The sequence below is a fragment of the Daktulosphaira vitifoliae genome, unplaced genomic scaffold (assembly GCF_025091365.1).
Source record: "Daktulosphaira vitifoliae isolate Bord-2020 unplaced genomic scaffold, ASM2509136v1 Scaffold_1, whole genome shotgun sequence".
NCBI lineage: Eukaryota > Metazoa > Arthropoda > Insecta > Hemiptera > Phylloxeridae > Daktulosphaira > Daktulosphaira vitifoliae.
The window spans coordinates 65,881,653-65,899,921 of NW_026099572.1; the positions used below are offsets into that span (position 1 = coordinate 65,881,653).

Consider the following 18,269-nt stretch of genomic DNA (forward strand, 5'->3'; position numbering starts at 1 on the left):
CACTGACAACCCAAACAATAGAGGACTAAAAAGAATGTTTTGGTAAGTTTTTGCGCTATCTATTGGTATCAGCCGGTATAAAATTTATAACCAATGAAAATGTTCACTATCTTATTTCAATACTATGTCACGTTTGCAGAGTCGGTATTTAAAAACATATATTCAATTTTTCCTTTATAAAACATCTTACGTATCCCTTAGTCAAAGTAAATCCCATAGGTTTTTCGGAAAACTTACTAATTGGGGTACAAAAAAGTCTGATAAAAACATTAAACTCGTCTATTTATCTAGTGAAATGGCCAATTCAGAAGTAGAACAAACTTTAGCGCCCCTTAGAGCAGCTGTAAAAAAACAAGTAAGTAAAATGAAGTTACTATTTCATTTTTGTCAACGAATTATGATTTTTAGGGTGATTTGATTAGATCACTTAAAGAAAATAAAGCTTCAGATGTTGAAATTAAAATAGCTGTAGGAGAGTTGAAATTATTAAAAAAACAATTGGATGATAAAGAACTTTCTTTACAGCCACCTTCAGAAACTTTTAATCGATCAAAATTTTCAGACCTTTTGATCCGTCGATTTTTTTACGATCAATCTTTTTCCATTTATGGAGGTAAAATTTAAAATAAAGTTATAAAATCTTTCAATTTATTTACTTATATGTTTCTATTAAGGTGTTGCTGGGCTTTATGATTTTGGACCTATGGGTTGTGCATTAAAATCAAATATATTAGAACAATGGAAACGCTTTTTTGTTCTTGAAGATCAAATGTTAGAAATTGATTGTTCAATGCTAACACCTGAACGAGTATTACAGTAATTTTATAAACTAGTATTAAAGTTTTTGTTCATGTAACATTATTTTATTTTATTCCCATAGAACATCTGGTCATGTTGAAAAGTTTGCTGATACTATGGTAAAGGATAAAAAAACAGGAGAATGTTTTAGACTAGATCATTTAATAAAAAATCGTTTAGAAGTTTTAATAAAAGATAAAAAAACTACAACTGAAATCAAAGATGAGTGTAAAGATATCGTTATTAAATTAGATGGGATGACCACTCAGCAAATGTCTGATATTGTTGACAAATTTAAAATGAAATCGCCAACTACAGGCAATGATCTATCTGAACCTATTGATTTTAATCTTATGTTTGCTACTCAAATAGGACCTACTGGAGATCAAAAAGGGTAAAAATGTTTATAATTTAGTGATGTCTAATTAAATATAAAATTAATGTATTTATTTGTTTCTTATACTAATTAGATTTCTAAGACCAGAAACTGCTCAAGGTATATTTGTAAACTTTAAGCGTTTACTAGAGTTTAATCAAGGAAGACTACCATTTGCTGCAGCTCAAATAGGCAATGCTTTTAGAAATGAGATATCTCCTCGGTCTGGTTTACTTAGAGTCCGGTAAAATTAATAAATTATATGCTAATATGTAGCTAGAATTTTATTTTGAATTTATACCTGATTTAAAGTATAATTTTATAATTAAAAAACTAATTATGTAAACAAAAATATTTGGAATTCTTCCTTAACTTAGATGACATAATTCTAATTTTACATAACAGTATTTGAGTAGTCTTTACAAGAGTACATATCCAAATATATATATTTTTTTAATCTTGATTTTTCTATGTAGTAATTTATTGACCAAAAAGTAAAATTACAAAAAAAAAACATATTTATTTTTGTAACTGGACGATTCATTTATAATACTAATTATTTTTTACTAAATAAATTTTTAAATAAAGTCATAAAATACTAAAATTCAAAATAATAATATTTCTGTTAGAGAATTTACCATGGCTGAAATAGAGCATTTTTGTGATCCAAGCGATAAATCACACCCAAAATTTAATGAAGTAGAAAACACAAAATTAAAGTTATATAGTGCTTGTAATCAAATGGATGGTAAATCACCTATTGAGATAACCATTGGACAAGCTGTTTCTGAAGTATGAAATAATTCTTGAAAAATTATAATAATATAATTTAAAAATAAATTTAAGAAAATTTTATTATAATACTGTGTATTACTTAATAAATTATTTTGTAGGGTCTTGTAGCGAACCAGACTTTAGGATACTTTATGGCTCGTATTCATTTGTTCATGTTAAAAATTGGTATTAATAAAGAAAAATTAAGGTTTAGACAACATATGTCAAACGAAATGGCACATTATGCAGTTGATTGTTGGGATGCTGAATGTTTAACTTCTTATGTATTTAAAAAACTAAAACATTTTTATATATACATGAGAAACAATTTTCCTTGAAATTTTTTTTTTATATTAGGGTTGGGTTGAATGCATTGGTTGTGCTGACCGTTCAGCTTATGACCTTTCCAGACACGGGGAAGAAACAAAACAGAGATTGGTTGCAGAAAGAAAATTACCTGCACCAAAAAATATTCAGGTTATCGGTTGGTTATGACAGTCAAAAACATTAAATGTACTTATATTAATTTTTTAATAATTATTTCTTATTAGAACTGGACATGGATAAAGGTTTAATTGGTAAGACACTTAGAAAAGATTCAAAAGAATGTGTAGATAAACTTTCAAAGTTATCCATTGATGAAGTGAAACAACTGCATGACTTCATTGATAAATCGTAATTTATAAAATATTAATTATGTACTTTATTTAAATTACTATTTATGTTTTCAGGACTCCTGATCCAAAAACAGGGTTAACATCATGCAATATAGGTGACAAACAATTTGAACTAAGTAAAAATATGATCCCTTTAAAATGTTATTCAAAAACTATTCACGTTGAAGAAATTATTCCCAATGTTATTGAACCATCATTTGGTATTGGGCGCATAATTTATACATTACTTGAACATACTTTTAAAATACGTGAAAAAGACGAACAAAGAACAGTATATATATATAATTATAGTTTTAATTAAAGTATTGATTTTTTTTGTTTTTTTTCTATTTTTCTAGTACTTAACATTACCATCATTAGTAGCTCCTTTAAAATGTTGTGTATTACCATTGCTTGATAATGAAAAATTTGTGCCTCTTGTTTCAGCAATATGTAAGTACTAAAAAGTGTTTTAATTAGTATATGTGATTTTCAAAACTTACACTTAAAATTGAAAAAAATTAAACCAAACTTTTTTCTTGTAAATGAGTTTGCAAACCAAACTTGTATGATTATATATAGTACAATAGTATCATTAAAATTTGGTAAAGCACTCATTTTTTTAGAAACTTAAGAATTTCAAATTTTGTAAAGAGAAAAAATAATATGTTCAAAACATACCTACTCTATGTATTTAAAATGTTGTAATAATGGATTATTATTGTATACTTTATAGTAACTGTTTATCATATTTACATATGTATTACTATTATTTTTTTAATAATAAGGAAGATGTATTAATATTTTGGAGGTACCAATAATACCATAACATTATTTTGATTTTAATAGTCGTGCATTCCTCACAATTAAACCCCCAAAGTAAAAAAAATACGAAGAACTTGTAAATATTTTCAGAAAAAAATATAAAATTACTTAGGCTTTTAATTTGATTCTTTGACAAAATGATTTTACTGATATTATAAAAATAATATGTACTATTAACTCAAATAAATCGATAATATATCAAATATACTCACACCTCAAACACGTAAAAACATGCTATATATAAAATTTAATATTTAAACTACTATTGTTGATGTATTATCTTGTAAAATTATTAGAATCATGAAAATAAAATCGTTATACTTAGGTATAGTCTTATATATTATATATATATACATAATTAAATATATTAATTATATATTATATATAAACATTATTAAATGTTAATAGCAGTTTTTACTTTTCAGCTAAAAGTTTATGCCTTAAAGGAATTTCTAATAAAATTGATGATTCTAGTGGTTCAGTGGGTCGTCGTTATGCCAGAACTGATGAAATAGCTGTTCCTTACTGTATAACAGTTGATTTTGAATCATTAAATGAACCACAATCAGTAACTATTCGAGAAAGGGACTCGATGGAACAGATTAGAGTACCTGTAAGAGAAAATATTTGTTGAAAAAATATATCTGTAATGATAATTAATTGTATAATTTTAGGTTGCTGAAGTTGTTGATCTAATTTATGATTTATCTCAAGACAATATTAATTGGGATGTTGCTATGACTAAATATCCTAAGTTTGAATCTCAACAAAATGAATAGGGAGATTATAATATTGTAATGGCTATTTTAAATATTTTAAAAATAATCTGTGAAATGTATTTCTTTATTTTAAGTTTGTTTAAATATGATTATATATAATTATAATTATAACAAATATTATTTAAGAATTTTTTCTTGTGTAAATATTTAATTATCAGCTAGTATAAAATTTATGCATTTAAAAAATTAATACTTCTATATAGTATAAAATTAAACATCCAAATAATTTTACTTTGTTTTAATTAAAAGTTAATAAATTATTTAAAATATTATTTTGGAAATAAAATCAAAAAATCAATTTTTATTTTTTGTGCATAAATTATGTTATTAAGTTATGAAAATGATGTTTTTTCTAGTTGGAAATAATAAGCTATAGTTTGATTAATCTTTTTATACATTTACCTTGACAAACTTTTCATGGGGTATTGATAAAAAAATGTATCTTCAAATAAAATATACATATTGGTAATTATAATTAAACTTGGTAAAGTGGTTAGTGAGCTTAATTAATTAATAAGTCAACAAAGACTTAAAACATCTTGAATTTGTTAGGAATATTTTACAAAACAATTATGAAGCTGAAGACTTATCTGCTGAAGTTCAAGTTTAAAAACAATAATAACTTTTGAAATGTAGCGTATTGTTTTTATTTGCAACTTTAAATTACTTTGTTTTGATCAATATACCATCAGGTAATTTTTTCATCATTAAAATAATTTCTATTACAGTTATAATTTTAATTCAAAAATAATAATAGTTTCAATAAGAAATTATATCAATAAAGTATTTTATAAAACTCAAAAATTAGCAAGTGCACAAATTGACATGATATATTAAAAGCAATTAATTTAATTAAAGTATTATAATTGAATTCTAGATTTAACAGTTATATTTTTTTATTTATAATGAGCAACACTAAACTCTTAAATACTTTTATTTGACAATACATTTAGGACTTCATTATCAAGATCAGATAGAGCCCATTTATGAGAACTTATTTCTAAAGCTTCCCACTCAGCTTTAAATGCAATTTTTGGGTCTATTGGCATAGACATAGCAGCTCCTGACATTTGATCTTGCATTAAACGTGATTGATCAGCAGCATTATTTTCTCCTAATACTAATGTATAAATACTTCGAAGACCAAAAACATTCAAAAAATACCATGAAGCAGATGATACCCAAGCTGCATCCAGTGAAACTAACTCTATACCTAAAAAAAAAAAAGATAAACTATATTACTTCTTTTAAAATAATTACATTTTTACCTCTTTGCAACATTGGTTTAAACCGTAACGTTAATGGAAAAGGAACTTTAGTAGTAACAAATCCTGAAAACATCCAGTTAATCCATCCACCGATAACAACCATAGGTAAAACATTTGTAACATTTCCTTTTAACATTTCAGTCATCATACTAGGGTCAGGCATGGCAGTTTGAGCAGGAGCAGAACGTTTATGAGTTTTAAAGTAACCATTCTCATCATTATTAAAGTAATGTCTTCTCATATAGAAACCTTGTTTTGATATGTAACGACCATTTTCACGCAAAATTCGTGATCTAATTAAAACTTGACTATCTTGTACTTGAGTAATTTCTACTTTTTTTTGCGATGTAATTAAAAGAGAAACATAGTGTCTTATAACGCCGACGAGAAATGTAATCAGAACGATTGGTAAGAACACCCATCCTCGAATGTTGATATCTAAAACTAACTCAGCCATTTTTTTACAATTTATTAAATTCTAATATTAATAATTTAACTATGTACTCTAAAAGTATACACTGGCATATTATTTTAACGTAATAAGTACCAAAAATAAAATTGTTTGAAGTAATCCTTTAATATAATAAAGTTAAGCTCGTTTAAAAATAATGTTAATACTGTTATCAGTCACTAAATTTATAGAGATATGATTGTCAAATATATAAAATTAGGTATACTTAGAAGGAAACGCATTGAGGAGTTTGTTGCATATTTTTATGCAGCACCATGAGATTAAAACGAATTTGATATGCGTAAATTATCGAACTTATCGTAATTTATTGACTATTCTTATCATACCAGTATTGATATATGCTATTGGTTGACCGGTTAAAACATATCATTTGAATATACCTCAGTAGTTATTGCTTGCAGGATTTGTTAGGTCGTGTTGTATTCAAAACTTGTACTAGTACCTTGAGCGTAAATTATTTCGTAGTAAACTAGTTTAGAATAAAAAAGTGGTTGATTATCTTTGTGACCTTCATTTTAATTATTAATTTCTCATAAACTACGACTATTTTTGAAAAGTATCATATAAGTTGATCAAATAGTAACGAACTTGTGTAACATAATAATTTAAACTTCATCAATTATTAGATATTTTTAATCAAAACTCAATTGAATTGTATTCAACTCTACAAAATGGAGGTAATAATTTATATGGTTTTAAATTGCCTTTACTATCAATGAACAATTTATTAATCTCATAAAATATTTTTTATCTTTTAGAATTCATTTTTATTTTATTGATCGATTAAAGTTGAATAAAATAACAATTAGCCATAATTAAAATTTATTAAGATTTTAATTCATATGTTTATGTTTTGTTATTGATAATATCTTTAAATATATTTTATAGCTATAAGATTGTATTGATTATAGTGCATTATTATCAGTGGTGTTTTGAGGGTATGCTGTGTATACCCACTGTTAAATTAATTTGTATCCTAGAAAAATAATATTTGTATACTACTTATATTGAATGGTATGTGGTAACATCAGCATATATCTTACAATAAAAAAACTGAGCATGTTGGAGAACATATTTTAGTCAGGGTATTTTATTAAAGTACTTGGAAGTTTGACAAAATTTGTTTTACAGTTTATTAGAGGGGCAGATTAGGAGACTAATAGTCCAGGGGATCACAATACTTATAAAGGCACATTTCGCTTAAAAAAAAATGGTCAAAAATAAATTTTACAAACTGGTTTATACTTAACAATACTTGGGTAATACTTAAGTATTATCATGCCAGTTAATAATTTATTATTTTAATTGTTACAGTTATTTATGTTTCGTACTTTATTCGAAGGAAAAAGTGTATTACCTAATGTTTATTTAAGGAATTTTTTCATGTGTTGCTTTTTTTCTATAAAATGTCTGGATAGTCAAGGAACTTAAAAGTAAAAAAATTGTAATAATCCTGAAAAAATATTTTGTGCAAAAACACCACTGATTATAATGATTTGAAAATATTTAAATAGTAAATAATTATATTTATACTCTATATTCTAATTCACTCAAAAATTTATGAGATAAAATGAACATTTTTTAGGAAGTTAGTTTCTATATTGCAACTATATAAACCTTGATTGTTGCAAGGTTGTTGGTGTTAACTTGATTGTTGGTAATTTTTCTTATATCTAATAAATTAGTTCATTTATATTGAATTTCTTATGTAAATGTCGAAATAATAATTACAGAATCCAAAAATATAATGAGTTTACCTTTGAAACCTAAATTAAAATTTGACTTTGTTTAAAAACCAAAACTAACCAACAAAAAATTTTGTTTAAAGTTTGTTTTAAAAATAAAAATATGGTAAATTTTATAGTTAATGTTTTCATATTATTTCAGTTCTAAAAATAATTAACCAAACAAATTCTTGAAAAAATTTGATGTAGGTCAATAAACTTACCAGATATGGTAAACATTATCAAAAATTATAATAATTCGGTTCCCAGCCCTACTTTTAACTTTACATATGAGGACTAAAAAAATGTATTTTGATTATTTATTCTTGTTTAATTCTCCTACACAAATTTAAGAGAAAGCAAAAAGTTATTTTTTCTTATTAGTTAAAATGGAATTTTTTATTTGTATTTTATCATTTTTTATAGAGCAAGAGCTTAGAATTTTAGGCTAATTCATATTTGTTATAAATGCGCAAAGTAGCCTTCTAATTTGATATACTAACTTAAGTTATGAATCAAAATTATCATATATTGAAATAAATTATTTTGAATAATTATTTTAATAAAATAAGCCTATTTAAATTTTTTTTTCCATTTCAGATTGAAATTTTATCAACAAGTGGCAAAAATATTGGCAAAGTAAAAGTGAGTAATTGATAGTTATATTTTTAATTTAGTTTATATTTATTACAATTTAAATTTATTTAAAAAATGTTTAATATTATAAATTATAAGGATAAAATGGAATGATGATAACACCTAATGTTTTAATTTTCACAATATACTATTATAATGATTTTTTTTAAAACAGTTAATTAAATGAATCATATTGATGTACTTTGTTACCTATAAGTTTTATAAGAATAATATGCTTAACTATGTCCCTTTTACTAATTATTAACCACTAATAAAAATGTATCTATTTTTTGAAATAAAATATTAAATTCCTCATCCGTTCCAATTTTTCAAATATTGTAGCTTTTACTAATAGTAAAAATTTTAACAAGCAAAAAAAAAATAGGTGAAAATGATTAAATTAACTGTTTTGGTATGCATTTTGTTGCAAATAGTGTCAATATTTAGAATGTACAAAAATAATTAAAAAAAAAATTTTTTTTGAAAAATTAATGATTTTATAAAAATATTCCATTTTTCCATATTATTTAAATAGGGGGAGATTGCTTTTGACTTCATAGGGTTGTTCAAAAAAGCTAAAATTTAAATGGCTACTTTCTTTTGGTATGTTTTATTATTTTTAATAAAAAAAATTAAATTTTTTGTCAGTATAATAAACAAAGTGTTCAGTATGTAAGGAAACATGTCAATTGTTACAAGCAATCTGAACAATAGAACCTATTTCTTTATTTATTGAACATTCTGTATATATATATTTTGACTATTTTGTAAATTCATTATGTTAAAAATCATGAATTCTAATATTTTGATTAATAATATTAATTAAAGAGAGAAATTTAGGATAAATAAAAAATTATTTATGAGTATTAACTAATATTAGTAACTCAAGTTAGTTCTTTTTAATCAAAAAAGTTTTTGGTATTTTATATTTATCTCTGAATAAATCTGGCTTTTTTGTCATTGTTCATTTTGTAAAAATTTTAGGATTAATATTATAATATTTATTGTATTGTATTATTATAAATTGATAATATTGACCTTTTAAATAGTTCATTTAAAGGAGAGTTTGTAGGTTAAAGTTGTAAGATTATATTTTGTCAGTTTAATTATTTAATAATTATGTATGAGAGATAATACAAAATTTATACTAGATAATTGAAAAAATAAATTTGAAATTGGTGAAAAGTTACTTTTAAAGTATTAAAAATAATATATTTCAAGAATTTACTTATAATGTTAAAACACATGTTAGGAACATAATTAATCTATGTAAACCCATTCTAAAAATCTATTTTCTTGTCAAGTTAGTAAATTAAAACTATAAACACATAATATAGCTTGGACTTCTGTATATAAGACCAAATTCAGACTAAATTATCAGGTATTGGGGGGTATTTCTCTACATTTGGAGTGGAATACTTATTTTTTGAAGATAACTTTTTTTTGGTTATTAACTAATCAATAATGGTGATTTTTTTCGTTTTGGGAGGAGTTTCACTTAAACGAACCCCTTTGTATTTGTGACTTTATTTATTTAACACTAATGAGAAGGATATTTTTTAAATTTTTTTTTCATAAATTTAAAATAAATATTTTTAACTAATTTCTTAAAAAAGTTGTTGATATACTTATAATTGTTGTCAGTTAGATTTAAGACACGCTATATATTTTTATTGAACAAAGTTTATCAAAATAAAATTTTGATAATTTGTATGTCAATAAACAGTCAAAATAAAGCCATGACTAATAAAAAATAATAACTGTTAAAGGGATTTCGAATTTAAATAAAATATAGCATAAATTAAGTATGTACAAAAAAAAAAATACATTAATTTAAATGATTAATTTATGTAATAAGTAGTAAGTTCATTTGTTATTCATTGAATAACTACTTGTCCTTGATGAAATATTCAATTTATTCAGTTAAACTAATCGTAAATATATTTTTTGTCTATTATATAGGCAGTAGTGAAACTAACATAATGTATAGTTAATATTTCTGAATAAAATATTTACTGATGAGAGTATTCTTCTTTCTTATTAAATAAATATAAGTCATAATTTCAAAAATTTATTGGGCATACAATTGTTTTTGTAATTTTTTTTCTTATCAGATCTAAAAAAAATGAACCAATGTAGTTTTAAAAATATAATATAATTAATATTCTACTATTTTTACCCTTTTATGAAAAAAATATTATTTGTATTCTTTAATGCACACTTTTATTGACTAAAAACAATGATCATAACAATCATAATAAAAAGGTCACTAAAATTCATTTTATTCATAAGTACACTCTTAAAATTTTATTAGTCTTATTGGGATTAAATCGAAAATTTTCTTTACTATCTTTAATTTTTTTTTGGCTGTATATTGATATAAAAATGATTAGATATTAGATTGAAGAAATTATATATTAAATTTTTTAATTTGTAATCAGAAATTGAAGCATAACACTTTGTGATTGTTATATTAGTATTATTAGAGTTTAAATTAAATTAAGAAAATAGATAGATTACTTTATAATGATACATACAATGTTTGGGCTATGATCAAATTTTTGACTAAATAAAATATTATACATTTTATTTTCGTATTTATAATAAAATAAAGAAGAATATACAAAAAAATTGTTATGTAAATTTTCATGACTTAACAGCATATTTTAAAATTTACAAATTGTAGCAATTTGTGACTGTAATTGTTTGGCCTATAAAATGTATAGTTTTTATGAACTTAGGTATAATAAAAAATAATTTTTAACAAATTTTAGTTTGAACTTTTTACTTAAACACCATATGCGCAAATTGTAAGGGACTTAACCCCTTCAAAATTTCAGAAAAATTACATATACAATAATATTAAAAGAAATTTTAGAGAGGGAGAAGTTAGATATAATGAGTCCTCCAAAAATGTTCTTGAAATTGTGTCATTGTTGAAGCACTACAGAATAGAATATTCTATGTATATTTACATATACAGAGTATTTCACTGTGATTTACTAATTTGATTATATAAACTAATATTAAAATTCGTAAATCACGGTGTGATGTGTATATATACATATGTATTAACTAACATTAACTTTTGAAACAAACAATCCAATTAGATCACAGATGCCTCTCAAATTAGCGATATTAAGAAAAGTGTCAGTAAAATAAAACCAGCATTGTATCCAGAGAGACAGTCAATTAAGCTTGAAATTAAAGGCAAAAGTTTAAAAGATAGCGATAACGCTAAAGATTTAGGTAAGTTGACTATTCACTTTTATTTGAAATTTTTGTTTGTATTTTTGCTCTTTTTTATTTCATGTAATTTTTTAGTTTAATGTATTAATGATATTTAAATAATTAGTAAGTATTATAAACTCAACATTTATAATTTTATGGTGTACAAATAACTTTGTTATTTCAATAAAGATTTTTATCTATTTCCCAGTTTTCCCATCCGAAACCTAATTTGTGTGTATTTTATTTGTTACCAAACTTTTTTTAGTAAAAATTAATGTAATAATATTTTTTAAAAAATGTTAATCGAATATTAATAACATTTTGACTATTTTCGATCTCAATTAATGTAAATTAAAATAATCTAGTGTCCTAATTTGAAGTAGCCAAGACCAACAACAACAATGGTTTACTATGGAAAATTCAAAGAGTTACCCACATGACTAAATTTTTTACTGCTATATTTGTGTATATATATTCAAAAATCAGTTTTTTTTTTAACGAATTAGAATTTTAAAATGTTTGAAATATTTCAACTATTATATTAATTAGTTTATAATTTAAGAGATTAATAACATTTACAGGACGATTATTTCTTTATAAACGTTTAAAAATTATGTATTTATATAAATTAAATATTTGTCATTATTGTCGTTAACTATTATGACAAAAAATTGTTTCTATATGTCAATATAGTACTCATTCAATGCCAATTAAATAAAAGATTTTATTGCTATACAGTAATTCTAAAGATGGAAACAAATATAAAATCTTTATCGTTATTATTAATTAAATCAAAACTTTCTCTTTTTGTTAATATTTAAGTAAAAAATGATTACTTTTTGATTAAATGTAAGGCCATCGAAATTTTACCAATAAGCAATTGTTTTCAGAAGTAATGACGTATTATAATTATGACGTATTTGTAATGTATTTTAATGAAACAAGCCAAATAAAAATATTTGGTGACATTATAAAAATATATTTTTAGGAATTTTCTGTAACTTGTTATGAAATTAATTATTCTAACCAGAGTTAAATTAATTTATTAATTTGTTGAGTTATTCCGAACTCGCCATCAACTAAATATCAGCTAATAGTGGTTATTTTCCAAAATCTGATAAATCAGTTTTAGGGATTTTTGGGAGATATTTTTTAGTGCAAAAATTATACCTTGCCGATAAAATGTGTATAATAATTTTTGGTATATGACAAAAAAACTCTTTTTTAAACATTATAGATAATCCCGAAAATTAATTTTTGTGACATCAGTTTTTGGAAACAAGCCTCAGATTTTTCATTGAACTTTTTGCTTGTGAGTAATTAATATTTTCTATTTTATGTTGAATTATGTTTGATACTTTGATAGTTTAACGTCTGAACTTATTCTAAAATATAACGTATAAATATAGGTTAGAGGTCATGTCAAGATCGTGTAACATTTATAGCAAAAAATTTAAATAATCATTTTTAGTTAAACGTTTTAATTTAGTCATTTAATACTAATTATTTTTGTTTTTAAATATGTATGTATTGCTTTAACTTAAAGTAATTCTTTTCATTTTTATTTGTTTTGTAGGGTTAAAAAATGGTTCAAAACTTTATATTAAAGATTTGGGTCCCCAAATTGGTTGGTCCACTGTGTTTATGGCAGAATACGCTGGGCCTTTATTTGTATACTTAATATTTTATGCACGACCAAATCTAATCTATGGTATTACTTCTAGTCAACCAATTTCACAAGTTGTTGAGTAAGTGAATTTTACTAAATAATTATAATAACAATGTATACTATTTGCTAAACCGATTTTTTTGTCATTGAGTCAAGTTACATCCAATTGCTCAATTTAAAAATTAATATCACATAGTAACCTGCACTAGTTGTATTTGATTAGCACATCATATTTATTATACAATGTATTTCCGTTACTAAATCGTATGGAATACTTTTAAAGCAAATAATAAGATAATTATAATATAATTTGATTTTTTCAAAATTTAATGGTATCTCGTATACATAAGATTACAGTACTTATTAGTTCTAGTCTAATTATTAATCGTATTAAAACAATATAAACTTATTGATTGGTCGATTAAATTTAAAACAGGACTTCGAGAGTTATCAAATCTTAAATTAATGCATGTTTGTATTGAAGCAATTATTTATGAATGTAAAAATAATAATTTAAATTCTCGGGAGTATTATTTTATATTACATCATATAATTATCGTGAAACAATTTTAATAATGCTTAGCTTATTATAATTAAAAATATTAACATGTAAATCTAGTTACAGTCATGTTTAAAAATATTTTGAGGATAAAAAAAAAAATTTAATCAAAAAATAATAATGTTCTTTAATTAATTAAAATGATAAAAAAATAATATCGTGTTATACAATACGTTTAAACTATTTTGCTATCCTATTATAATTGAATACACTAATGCAATAACTAGACACTATTTTTAAAAATCACTTAAATTTTATTATTTGATATACATCTTATTCAGTTGAAATTGCTATATGTAATGATGAGAAAAGTAGACATATCCAATATTTATCTACATAGTATTTAATATTTATCTACATCTACAAAATATAAAATGACTGCGATTAATGTAAAACAAATTAATTTGTGCGTCTACTGTAAATTTTGTAATAGTGGATGGTTTTAGTTGTTGCTTCAATATCTTTAATAAGTTTTTTAATGTTGATTAATTATTATTTTTATTAGAAATTAGAGACGATATCAAACATTATTTAACACAGCCAAAAAATCAGTTTTTGCTTAAAAATAGCTGAAATACATGTTTTATGTTATTGAAAACATAAAACATAAATTTGTTGACTATATAAGAAATAAGCAAGAATTAAAATTATTTTTCAGTGACAATATATACAGGGTGATTTTTTTATCATTACCCACTCAATTACTTACAGAGTAATAATAATTTAAACATTTTTTTTTTGTTTATCTTTATTACATATTATTTTTGAATTATTAACTATGTAATACTTTTTAAGTTCATCCCTTATACCTGGTAATGGTGTCAACTTTGTTTTTTTAAATAGGAACACATATTTTGAATTTAATAAAATGTTTGAGTTTTTAATTTAATAGTAAATGGCATTTGAATTTTTAGTATAACTTTATTTGTTTATTAGATATAAACACTTATAGTTTGAAAATTTTGAGTTAATATACAGGGTGTTCAGTAAGTCAGGAAACGGGTTTCTATTGTTCTCATTGTTTGTAACACTCTGTACATGTATAATACACAAGGGATTAAAAATATAGGTAGCTAATTGATTTTTTATGACATCGATTTTATCAGGTACATAGCATTGTTATTATCAACGCTAGTAAGGCACATTGTTGTGAGTTTATAAATACACTAACTGACAATACAGAAAGTATATCTTTTGATAGTCATAATTGATAATAAACAATTCGTGACTGTGACAGCAATGTCATAAANATAATTGATAATAAACAATTCGTGATTGTGACAGCAATGTCATAAAAATCCCTTGTGTATTATACATGTATATTAACTCAAAAATTTGAAACTTTAAATGTTTATATCTAATAAACTAATAAAGTTATACTAAAAATTCAAATGCCATTTACAATTGAATTAAAAACTTAAACATTTTATTAAATTCAAAATATGTTTTCCCATTAAAAAAAACAAAATTGACGCCCTTACAAGGCATAAGGGATTAACTTAAAAAGTATTACATATTTAATAATTCAAGAATAATGTGTAACTAAAGATAATAAAAAAAAAATGTTTAAATTATATATATTCTGCAAGTAATTGAGTGGGTTATGATAAAAAAATCACCCTGTAATATTTCTATAATAATATTAATAATTAATTTTTGATTTTAAAAAACAATTAAATTTATTATTCTGATATATCACCTCCTTGAATTAAAAGGATCGTTACTAAAATGTTTATTATTGATCAGGATAGGATCATTTAAGGTTTTAACAATGTATCCTTCCTGTAAAATTTTTTGTTTTTTTTTTTTTATGAATTTGGCCCAATTAATTTAAAAGAACATGCTTTGTTTTGTATAATATAAAAAAAATACGTTATATTAAAATATATATGATGGTCAAAAAAATGTTTAGTTACGACCCTTTTTGTTGGAGGTAGCAATATGTACGGAATTATTATTTATGAATATATTTTTTTAATAGAGTTGCAGCATATTGTTGGTCATTTCATTATGCAAAACGTATATTTGAAACAATATTTGTTCATCGTTTTTCACATGCTACTATGCCTATTATGAATCTTTTTAAAAATTGTACATACTATTGGGGATTCACTGCATTTGTTGCATATTTTGTGAATCATCCACTATATACTTCTCCATCAACTGTCCAATTTTATATTGGTCTTGCAACTTTTATAGTAAGTAATCATTATTTTTTAAATTATTTATTTGATATTAAACATAATTATTTGTTAACTTCAACAGTTCTGTGAACTTGGAAATTTGAGCATTCATATTGCTTTGAGAAATCTTCGTCCTCCTGGTACTAAAGTTAGGCGGATTCCAGTAGCAACTATAAATCCTTTTACTTATTTGTTTAACTTTGTTTCTTGTCCTAATTATTCTTATGAAGTTGGTAGCTGGATTGGATTTACATTAATGACATCTTCATTACCAGGTAATATTTTATTCACTTATAGTAACGAAAATTAAATGTTGTTTTAACATAATTACAATAAAAAAACTCAATGTTACAGTTTATCTTAAATCGTTGTATAAACGTTTGTACAACTTAATGTTTCTCACGGCATGTAACAATATAACACGATATATTAAATCTTATACAATGGCGTATATAGAGGAATGTAATATATGCAGCTGAGTTAAGGCTCTTAAGTTTAGAGCCTTTTTGACTTTTTAGGATACTTAATTTTTTTAATTTCAACTGATTTCGAATATGACCTTTTAAGATTTTTGCATTGTGGTAAACTTTGTATGCTTACGCCACTGGTCTTATATTTATGTGTAGAGTCTGGAATTATAACGCTATGCATAATAAATAAGGTAGTAACTAAAAAAAATTGATTATTAGATTTTTAATTTAAGTTTACTTTTTCTTATAATAATTTATTAAAATATCGAAAATTTGGTTTGAATCGGCATTTAACTACTTTGAAAATTGATAAATATGTTAGGTAACTAGAAAGTAAATTTTATTTTTTACCTCCTTGAAAGTGAGAAAAAGTGAGTTACTGTCTTATTAATTGCTTATATCAATATACATTTTTAAATTATGTTAAGTTATTCCAAACACATCATTTTTTCAAATTTTCTAGTCAAATTGATTAGAAAACTTAGTAGTATACTATTTATGAGAGATTTGGAAAAAAGAAAAATATTTCTGTGCTACTATACAAAGTGTTTATTAAGTAAGAAAACGTTAAAAGTTAATAAAAAATTACGATTTTTGTAAATTAATTCTTTTTTATATTTTTAACTTAATAATGCTATAACTTTTTGGAAAATGTATGGATCAGTAAATTTTTTTTTTTATAGATGCTTGATGTCTTTACTTATCATTTGGTATATTTTTTTTGGAAATCTGACACTTAACTTGCCCACAGGGGGGATTTAAAATGACAACTTTTTCACAAAAAATTAACTTTTTCAACTTAACTTTTGAAAATGTTCCGGAAGGTCTGACACTTTTATATATATCTTAAATTAAAGCTAATCTAATGTACTTTATTATGAAAAAAAAAAATTTGACCTCTGTACTTGTCTTCGTAGTGAAAATGGCTACCAAATGCTATTTTTGTGTGAAAATTCTCGATTTTATATTTTACATTTTTAACTTTATAATGCTATGGCATATTGGAAAGTGTAATGGATCAACATTACTTTTGGCTCACTATATCAACATTATTTTTTTATGAGAAATAATATTTTTTAATAATCCCTTTTTCATTCGACATACTTTATCTTAATTAGGATATTAATAATGAACTAGCAGATCATGTAGCTTTTGGAATAATCCTCCAATTTTTTAAAATTAAACACTATCTAAAGATTTGCATCGAAGCGTTTTATTTTGATAGTGATTTTAATCACTGTCAGATATCATTATACTTGTTCCAACCATGCCACGTCACCACTGTGCCGCGATCCCCTGTGCTGGGTTTTTATACACCAGTATTTTTTAACATGTCTAAATTAGCAATAAAAATAAATAAAAAAATTATTAAAAAATTGATTCAAATTTAGAGTCTAAATTCTAATTGTGTTTTTTTAGCTGGATTGTTTACATTAGCTGGACTCTATCAAATGGCTGTGTGGGCTCTTGGAAAACATAAGAACTACAAAAAAGAATTTTCTGATTACCCAAAGAATAGAAAAGCAATAATTCCATTTTTACTTTAAATTATACATAATTAAAAAAATAATAATACATGTTAATTTTATATTTAATTTGTTTCTTAATTTGATGGTGTTTTTTTTTAACTTCTAGGCTTAGTTTATAATTTTAATAATTAAATTATAGTAACTACGTGCGAAATATTGTTAATAAGTATGAGGGCCATATGATTATAAATAAACATAAGTTTTTAAAATTATTTATTGATTTTAAATATCATTTAAATAACAATAATATTTATTAATCCATTTCACTGAATAAAAAGTTTTTTAACTATTTATACAGAATAAGATGGCTAATATATCAT

General features: G+C 23.5%; 3 protein-coding genes across 5 annotated transcripts; 2 read left to right on the plus strand and 1 right to left on the minus strand.

The window, feature by feature from the left end:
* The first annotated feature begins 102 nt into the window (after positions 1 to 102).
* LOC126896460 (glycine--tRNA ligase) lies at positions 103 to 4,336 on the plus strand. Its single transcript, XM_050669258.1, has 13 exons — positions 103 to 355; positions 409 to 613; positions 675 to 816; positions 881 to 1,192; positions 1,269 to 1,418; positions 1,804 to 1,966; positions 2,068 to 2,232; positions 2,306 to 2,432; positions 2,500 to 2,623; positions 2,680 to 2,896; positions 2,964 to 3,057; positions 3,855 to 4,042; positions 4,104 to 4,336. Exons 1-13 carry the CDS (start codon positions 125 to 127, stop codon positions 4,206 to 4,208), a joined length of 2,223 nt encoding a protein of 740 aa, XP_050525215.1. The 5' UTR covers positions 103 to 124; the 3' UTR covers positions 4,209 to 4,336.
* Positions 3,966 to 6,193, minus strand: LOC126896462 (ER membrane protein complex subunit 3). Of its 3 annotated transcripts, none has more exons than XM_050669263.1 (3): positions 5,477 to 6,193; positions 5,156 to 5,421; positions 3,966 to 4,040 (listed from the first exon to the last, which is right to left on the minus strand). In XM_050669263.1, exons 1-3 carry the CDS (start codon positions 5,931 to 5,933, stop codon positions 4,032 to 4,034), a joined length of 732 nt encoding a protein of 243 aa, XP_050525220.1. In that variant the 5' UTR covers positions 5,934 to 6,193; the 3' UTR covers positions 3,966 to 4,031. The 3 variants fall into 3 exon arrangements, with proteins under 3 accessions (XP_050525220.1, XP_050525219.1, XP_050525218.1); XM_050669262.1 differs by having other exon boundaries at positions 5,130 to 5,421; XM_050669261.1 differs by lacking the exon at positions 3,966 to 4,040 and having other exon boundaries at positions 5,006 to 5,421.
* Positions 6,194 to 6,347: 154 nt separating this feature from the next.
* On the plus strand, positions 6,348 to 18,165 carry LOC126896461 (probable very-long-chain enoyl-CoA reductase art-1). The gene is made up of 7 exons (XM_050669260.1): positions 6,348 to 6,625; positions 8,273 to 8,317; positions 11,419 to 11,557; positions 13,116 to 13,287; positions 15,749 to 15,965; positions 16,033 to 16,225; positions 17,840 to 18,165. The coding sequence occupies exons 1-7, from the start codon at positions 6,620 to 6,622 to the stop codon at positions 17,965 to 17,967; spliced, it is 900 nt and encodes a 299-aa protein (XP_050525217.1). The 5' UTR covers positions 6,348 to 6,619; the 3' UTR covers positions 17,968 to 18,165.
* Positions 18,166 to 18,269: the final 104 nt, after the last annotated feature.

Bases quoted from the DNA above. Each gene is read 5' to 3' on its own strand.
- LOC126896460 (XM_050669258.1), top strand. From the start codon at position 125: ATGTCACGTTTGCAGAGTCGGTATTTAAAAACATATATTCAATTTTTC. The intron at 2,624-2,679 runs GTAATTTATAAA...TTATGTTTTCAG, and splicing joins CATGACTTCATTGATAAATC to GACTCCTGATCCAAAAACAG. The intron at 2,897-2,963 runs GTATATATATAT...CTATTTTTCTAG, and splicing joins AAAAAGACGAACAAAGAACA to TACTTAACATTACCATCATT.
- LOC126896462 (XM_050669262.1), bottom strand. From the start codon at position 5,933: ATGGCTGAGTTAGTTTTAGATATCAACATTCGAGGATGGGTGTTCTTA. The intron at 5,422-5,476 runs GTAAAAATGTAA...TTTTTTTTTTAG, and splicing joins TAAACCAATGTTGCAAAGAG to GTATAGAGTTAGTTTCACTG.
- LOC126896461 (XM_050669260.1), top strand. The intron at 11,558-13,115 runs GTAAGTTGACTA...TTTGTTTTGTAG, and splicing joins CGATAACGCTAAAGATTTAG to GGTTAAAAAATGGTTCAAAA. The intron at 16,226-17,839 runs GTAATATTTTAT...GTGTTTTTTTAG, and splicing joins AATGACATCTTCATTACCAG to CTGGATTGTTTACATTAGCT.